The sequence below is a fragment of the Carassius carassius genome, chromosome 47 (genome assembly GCF_963082965.1).
Source record: "Carassius carassius chromosome 47, fCarCar2.1, whole genome shotgun sequence".
Classification (NCBI taxonomy): Eukaryota; Metazoa; Chordata; class Actinopteri; order Cypriniformes; family Cyprinidae; genus Carassius; species Carassius carassius.
In genome coordinates, this window is record NC_081801.1 from 16,364,401 (window position 1) to 16,372,774 (window position 8,374).

General features: G+C 40.0%; 1 protein-coding gene across 1 annotated transcript; it reads right to left on the reverse strand.

Moving 5' to 3' along the window:
• Window positions 1–6,354: 6,354 nt before the first annotated feature.
• Window positions 6,355–7,929, reverse strand: LOC132130803 (uncharacterized). Its single transcript, XM_059542618.1, has 2 exons — window positions 7,521–7,929; window positions 6,355–7,179 (listed from the first exon to the last, which is right to left on the reverse strand). Exons 1-2 carry the CDS (start codon window positions 7,842–7,844, stop codon window positions 6,670–6,672), a joined length of 834 nt encoding a protein of 277 aa, XP_059398601.1. The 5' UTR covers window positions 7,845–7,929; the 3' UTR covers window positions 6,355–6,669.
• Between the last annotated feature and the right edge of the window lie 445 nt (window positions 7,930–8,374).

Consider the following 8,374-nt stretch of genomic DNA (forward strand, 5'->3'; position numbering starts at 1 on the left):
CTAAAAGATTTATGTGCTTTAAAATGTTACCTCATGTATTATCAAATTCAGAATCAATTGATCAATGTGTTATTGTTCTACAAAAATAAATTGCATATATACCAATCTCTTGAAGTCAATTACATCAGAGCATGAAAAGCACACCACAATCCATCAACCTCCAGAGGAACACCTATCCCATCATACCTTTCCCCTCCTAATCAGATGAAGCAAGGCCTATATATTGCTCATACCTATTCACCCCTGCCATTATTAATAGAGTGTCATGTACAACAGTCAATATTCTTAATATCAATTTTACTGCTTGGCAGTCTGTGACAAAACATGTGCTGAGGGTTTGAGATGCTAAATTAAAAGCTGCTGGTGGATTGATTGTGTGATCACGCATGGTTATTCCGTACTTGTAATAGCGGTGTGCGGAGACGTGTGGCGTGGAGCCGTGTCTCTTACGATCATACATTTTGGAGTGCTGATTAAATGCGCCATCACTGAACGGTACATCTCAGCTTCATCACCCTGTGGGGGAAGACCGGAGGAGGGTTTGCTGAATGATGATTCAGGATGCGAATGAGGCCTGGAAGTCTAAAATTTGGAAGATGTTCACAAACTGTTATAGAGAATGTCTTTACTCATTTGGTAAAACTTTTTTAACAGTTCCAAACATAAGTCTGGTATGTTCAGAAGTTCTGTATAATACATACTGTATTTGAAGGGGATCTTTGACTTTTTGGTCTCACATTCAGTGAAGAAATGTTTAAGAACGTTATATATAAAATAGACTGTAAACCTACACATTTTGGCAAAGAATGCCTTCTTCAGGGTCTTCTTTATAAAGTGTTTAGAAAGGACAAGACAAGAGACCTAATGAGAAAGCCTCTTTAACTATTTGAACTTATAGCGCAATATCATATTTTTAAACATACTCTCATTAAACCTAAACCAACACATTCAAAAACTGAAATCCACTGTGGCATTTTACTGTGTTACTCCAGGAACTCTTAACTTTTCCAGTCATTTAGCACACACTAATAACCTTTATAAGTACCATTCTAACATATAATTAACTTCAAGACCTAAATTGCTGTTTTAGTCGTTAAAGAAAAGATCAGAGATATTGTGAAACATTGCCTTCTTCTGGTAAACCTAATTAGTCTCTAAATAACCACAGTTAATGTATTATACTCTCCAGAAGCAAAGAAGAATTAAAGGGATAGTTCATCCAAAAATGTAAACTCTCGTGTCTTCTGTGGAACACAATATAAAGACTGTACATGTCTGTTAGTGACAATAAATAAGAACTAGCTTTCAAGCTTCAAAAATGACGTGAGGCACCATTAATAAAGTATCATCAAATTGGTCAAGATGACTTATGCGCTATATTCCAAGTCTTAGAAAAGTCATACGACAGCTTCGGAGAATTGATTAGGGTCTCACCTAAGTCATGGTTTTAAGGGTGGAAGACAGGTCTGGTTATTCACTCGCCCCACCAACAATTCCTGCCTATTTTTTTGTTATATTAATTTCAGTTTTAATTTTCAGTTTTAAAAATTCTAAAGTTTTCATCTCATATTTATGTTTTATGTTATTTCAGCTTAATTTCAATTACTGAAAATTATTATTATTATTATAATTTTATTTTATTTATTTATTTATTTTTTACCAATTTTAGTTTTACATTGAAAACTTTAACATTGAACAGGACTTCACTACTTATATTATGAGTTCTTGTAAATATGCCAATGAAAGACAGGACAGTGATTTTCAGTGAACAGAGAATGGCAGCAAACAAAGTTATGTTCCATGGCTTTAAAATTGAGACATTTCTCCATTTGTGTTCCAGAAAGTCAATCAGGTTTGGACTGACATGAGGGTGAGTTAATGATGACAGAATCTTCATTTTTGGTGGACTATCCCTTAAGCATTTGGCCTCCTGACACATCAATCCTGCTTCAGCTATGACCGCATGTGTCAGCTACCCTTGTCTGTCATCTTAAAAATACCTGCTCACCAAAAAAATCTCCCAGGCATCCATCACTTTGGCCTATTTATATATCTGGCAGTGGAGAGATCCCATAGAAAGCTGATGCCACCAAGGTCTTTTACTCAAATTGAATTCTGTCCCGGATCAAAGGTCAGTTTTTCGTCTTCTCACCCTTCTCTCTGTGAGATTGCTCTACACAACAGTGAGGCAGCGAGTGGCTCTGAACTGAAGCTGATGAGGGCAGAAGAGAAATAGAAGGTCATGGACACAAACGTAGAGTAACAATCTTGTTTCTCCAGCTCAGTTTACTCGCTCTTCAGTTACTGTGAGACACACAGCCTATGCAGCTCTCGTTTGTTTGTCTAAGTGTGTGTGTGAGTGTGTGTGTACATGCACAAATCTGTATGGGAGATAGAGAACATGTGAAAATAGCAGTTCCATCAAGGCAATGCAATGTGCAATTTCCCAGGACAGATTAAAGTCAAAGAAATCATCCCCAGTCTGAATGCAGGGGGCTGACAGACAGCTCAGACCTGAGTGAAAAAGATTACAAAAGTCTTCTAAAATGAAGGTGACCTCCATTTCATAGATCTTTGGATGTTTACCATTCTGAGTGACCGGACATTTTATAACTTCATATGAGGGACAGCCGGAGTGGGTGTGTGTGCATGTGTGTGGATGTAATTAAAATCCACAGTGATACAGGGAGGTCAAGCTCTAATAGACTCTGGCCATGAGTCTCAGTGAGGGATGCCGCTAGCTCAAATTTAACTAAATGCAAGACAGCTCTGAGACAGGCAACTGATTGGAAATAAATGAGAAAGTTGAATTAAGGCAAGGCAAAGGTGGATTAGCCAGGGTTTCTTAATGAACACTGTAATAAAGTGAATAAAACAACGGTAATCAATGGTTGATTAAAGGTGAGAGTCAAGATGACTGAACTGGGCCTTACTAACTTCAGAATCAGTAATTGGAGGTGTCAAACTCATAAGATCATGTCAGCAAAAAGTTACAGCCTATATGTGGTCATTTATACAGAAAGAATCAGTATTTTTGATGAATCTTTTATTGAACACTGTGATTAAGTGAATAAAACAGTTGTGGTTGATTAAAGGAGAGAGACAGGACAACTCTGCCAACTTCAATACCAGAACTGGAAGTTTCAAACTTTTTTTTCTTAGTTTTTTCTCTTTTTTTCATGAAATAATAATTTTGTTAAATGTAATGAATCTTTCAAGTGAACAAATAATTCTCTCTAGCTTTCAAAGACTGATGTAGAGCATAAACCAATTGTGAGTGTGGGCCATGACAGCAGAGTTTTATTGGTTAAAAAAAAAAAACACACAGTCACTTCACATAATGACTCGTTGTTTTGAATCTGAAGGAGATTCGGAGTGACAACAAGCGAAATTTAGTTCATACAACGGAAGAAGGGGCATGTAAGTCAGTCTCATTCACAACAAGAAGCTACACAGCAAACACAGAACTTTCTGTCATCAGAACTATTAGTAACAGATTCACAAAAAATTCACTTCAACTTTAATCGGTTTGCAAAAAGATCTGAAGTTTTTCATGATAAAGATTAATTTGGTTAAATCATGCACTGAACCATTTGCAGAAGTTAAATATATAATAGGATAAATAATATATGCCTCATTGTCATTTGTGAGGAAAATGCTTGTAATGTCTTAAACATTTTCTGGTTTTGGTAGACTTGTAAACGCAAATTTTAATAAAGAATAATACGATTAATTGTGTTTGACTCTTTCTAGTTTAATGATTTAACGACTAATCACTATGCACAAAAATACATTCACTTATTGCTACATATTGGCACGATGAAATACAAACTGCAAAAAGGGATACTGAACGAATTAGCCCACTTGACATAGACTGGAATGCTTCAGCAGATAACATACAAATAGCCCACCTGAAAAAGATAATGTTGTGTTATTATTTCTGAGGAGGAGCTTGAGGATTTTAAAGTCTGTGCTATGAATGCTGCAGTGCTTGGTCCTCTGCATCATTGCTTGTGTATAATTGCCTTTAAGTGGCATCATTAAGGCCAATTTATACTTCTGCGTCGAGGGTACGCCGTAGTGTACGTCGTAGGCTACGCACGTAGGTGACGCCGTCGTGAGCATTTATACTTCTGCATTATGACTGCGTTGCTCTGCAGTTGCACCGCCGAAACGCTAGGTGGCGGGGGCGGGTTTTAATGTTCCACTGTGTTTAGATTCCTCGCGGGTGTTTTGAGTTTAGGCTACTACAACAAGCAATGGTGACTGAAAGAGAGCGGATCATGTTGTAGTTGGAGCTTATTGAGGTTGAAAAACAGTTAATTTTAGTGAAATTACTCAAATTAAAAGGCAGAAACGAGAGAAGGCGTCGGAGGAGATGGTACGTGCGACCCGTGAACCTGATGAGGCAGAAGGAGGGTGAATTTTCTGTGCTTGTCCGGCCACTGAGAGACATGGACGAGGAAATGCACTTCAGATATTTCCGAATGTCTGCAGGTAGATTCGACGATTTAGTTCGTCGTGTGCAGCCATTTATCGTACATCAGTGTACGCACAGTATGCCTGTAGACATTACGCAGAGACTGGCAATCACCCTTCGAGTTTTAGCTTCAGGTGGAAGCCAACAGGCTGTAGCAGCTAGCTACAAACTGTCGTCCAGCACAGTGTCTTCCTTAGTCGCCGAGGTATGTAAAGCTTTGTGGAAAGCACTGCAGCCAGAGTTTCTTCCCTGCCCTTCAGTCGCCCAATGGGAAACTATTGCTGCCGATTTTTGGCGACTGTGGAACTTTCCGAACTGTGTTGGCAGCGTAGACGGAAAGCATGTCAACATAAAAGCACCACCGCACGCAGGTAGCGACTACTACAACTACAAGGGTGCACACTCCATTGTTCTGATGGCTACCTGTGACGCCAGATATCGCTTCACCATGGTGGATGTGGGGGGATACGGACGGGAAAGTGACGGTGGTGTCTTCAAGGAGAGCCGATTTGGTTCTAGGCTTCTTGAACACAAACTGAACCTGCCCCCACCAGCCAATCTGCCTGGAACAGGAGTCAAAATCCCACATGTGATCATTGGTGATGCTGCATTTCCCCTACACAACAACCTCATGCGTCCCTTTCCAGGTATGTCACAGACAAGATTTATTTAATGTAATAGTACTTCATGTATGTGTATATATGGTGGTGAATTCAGGTTGAGTGGGACACTTTTTGCCATTGAGATAACTTGGAAAAAGTGTCCCAATCAACCTGAATTTTATATATATATTTATTCATTCCTGATCACAGCTACATTGACACTCAATGATTGCCTATCAATTAATACTGTTTTATTTTTCTACATAGGGATGAACCTACCAATGGATAAGCAGACCTACAATTACCGTCACTCCAGAGCCAGACGCGTGATTGAGAATGCATTTGGCATTTTGGTTGCAAGGTGGCGAATCCTTGGACGACCTCTAGAATGTCTGCCAGACAAAGCAGTTGATATTGTGAAAGCTTGTTCTGTTTTACACAACTTCCTGGCCTACACAGATGAGGTCAGCACACCTGTTAGCAGATACATCCCTGCTAATTTCACAGACACTGACACTACAGGGTCACCTCAGCTCGGGGAGTGGCGCAGAGTGGTGTCAGGGGACACAAATCTTTTGGAACCACTAGATCCACGTCACCTTTCAAGGGCCCGCTCCACCAGAGCTGCAGTTGGTGTACGGAATGACCTGACGGCCTTCTTTCAGTCACCCCACGGAATTGTGCCATGGCAGAACAACATAGTGTGTCGTGGTCAACTTGGTCAGTAAATTGTACTGGTGTAAAATATATACACCAATAAATGACATGCAACCATGTAAATAAAGACCAGTTTTAACTGTTCACGTTGTTTCTTCTTTAATTACAGTAACCTGCACAATACAATGTGCAAACTATGTATAAAATAATGTAACATGTAAAGGTGCAATGGTCTAGAATTGTTTATATTAAATATAGATGCAAAAGAGCAAACTATACACAAATAAATACTGTTATTGATCTTAATTTGCTGTAACCTGAACCATACAATATGCATACAGCAGGAAATGACATAATTGGTTTCAAACTATATATACAAATAGGTTAAAATATGTAAAAGTGCAATGTATAAAGGTGCAATGGTCTAGAATTGTAGAAATAGATGCTAAAGAGCAAACACACACAAATGGGTAAACTATACATTAATCTTTATTTGCAGTAACCTGCACAAAACAATGTGCAAACAGCAGGAACAGGCAATTTTTTGTATGCAAACTATATACACAAACGGGCATACTATGTACAAGTACAAAGTATTAAGGTGCAATGATACACTATTAACAATAAAAATGCACGAGAAAACTGTACACAAAAGCTACAAACTATATAGTATAACCTGCACAAATAGGTGCAAACAGACAAAATTATTAAAAAACAAAATGCTAAAGTGCATACTATTTACAAAAATGTGCAAACAATAAAACCTGCACAAATAAGTGCAAACAAGCAAAATATGAATAAATGCAAAAGTGCAAACTATATACACAAATGTGCTAACAGACAACTTACTAAAAGATGCAAAAGTGCAAACTATATAAAGATAGTGCACAGAATTAAAAGGTGCAATGTTGTAGAAGTAGGCACAATTGTTTATTTTTTCTGCTGCCACTCAAACAGGACCTTGGACACATCAAACATTGCCTGCGCCCTGTGCTCCTCCGGCACCCTTCGCAGCATGTCGGCAACAGTGTGCCCAAACCGGTCGCTCTCGTCATTTCCATGACTCAGTCTCTGTTGCAGCTCGACCCGCCGTTCCTCCAACTGAGCCTCCAACCGAGCAACTTGCATTTGGACCCAGTCCTCTTGTTCCTTCCTCTTCCTTTTCTGTGCCATCCTTGGACTGGGGGACTGAAGAGATGTCTGGGGGGACTGAAGCGATGTCTGGGGAGACTGAAGCGATGTCTGGGGGGACTGAAGTGATGTCTGGGGGGGCTGAAGAGATGTCTGGGGGGACTGAAGAGATATCTGGGGGGACTGAAGAGATGGCTGGGGGGACTGAAGAGATGGCTGGGGGGACGGTGGACATGCTAGTTGGTCGTTATTGGCTGAAGGTCTCACAACAGCCGAACCATTGGAGTTTGAGCTTGAATCGCTCCCATCCTGCGATTATGAAAGAAATAGCAAATAGTGTAAGTTAGTCTTTTATATATAAAAGCTGATGCATCCAGTGTTAATTCACAGATAAACAGAGCTATGAATACTGCATATTTCTACATTGCAAATGCTACGTTGTTGCGTTTGTATTATCTGCAAGCCCAATATAATTACAATCTATTACATATAATATAAATACAATATAATTAAAACCCATTACACATGCTTTTTGTTTCCCAGGTATATTATTTTTGCACTAATCAATAACGTTACGGCGTGGTAGCATTGCTAGTTAAGTTAGCTAACCTAAAAACAACAGAGGTTCATAAAGGACGTGCATTATTTACCTTATCGTCAAAGTTTGACTCCGTAAGCCGGTGTTTCACATGAGGTGCCAGCCAAGACAGGAATAAATAAAACGCTGGGACTTTTTTCCCTCCTGGATCCCCGCTCCTTGTGGCGAGCTTTTTACGGAGGCGAACGTACTTGTCTCGACAGTTCTTCCATCTCTTCATACAATCCGCTACATCCAAACCGACGTTGGAGGAAATCTCTCTCCACGAATTCGCTGCCATCTGGCAGTCTTTGTATTCTGCAGAAGACGAGTCATACAGATGGCTGTATTTCCGCACTTCTTCAACTAATCGCTCGGTCACTTGGTCCATTTCCATTTTCTTCACTGAACTTTCACCTGAACTTCTGAATTTAAAAATGGCGGGCGGTGCAGAAGAACACGCCGGAAATGCGTAGCCGGAAATGCGATGCTACCAAGCAGACCAATCACAGATCTTGCGGTCCGCGTCGCCGCGACGCGTAGTTACATTTTTGAGGAGGTGCGCGTCAGGGTACGGCGAAGGGTACGACGTATGGTACACGTTAATGCGTATGCTACGCCGTACCTTCTATGCGCACCCGACGCAGAAGTATAAATTGGCCTTTAAGAGATTGTGAAAGACAGTGAAGCTGTTTGGAGAAAATGTCCTCAGCAAAATAACATTATCATTACACAGTGCTGTCAATCCACAAGGATTCCACACTTGACAAGAATATTTATTGGCAGCGTGTCTCAGACTCTTTCCCATGTTTTGTGTGTGTTACCTGAGCCCATTGTGTTGATTGATTTAATTCCAGGTGTTTCCTATGTTGTTCCATTGATTCCAGGTGCATGTGTCTAGTCTGTAGTCCCATTTGTCTGTGTATT

Coding starts and splice junctions, on each gene's coding strand:
- LOC132130803 (XM_059542618.1), bottom strand. CDS start 7,844: ATGGAAATGGACCAAGTGACCGAGCGATTAGTTGAAGAAGTGCGGAAA. Junction 7,180..7,520: donor AGTCAAACTTTGACGATAAG/GTAAATAATGCA, acceptor TCATAATCGCAG/GATGGGAGCGATTCAAGCTC.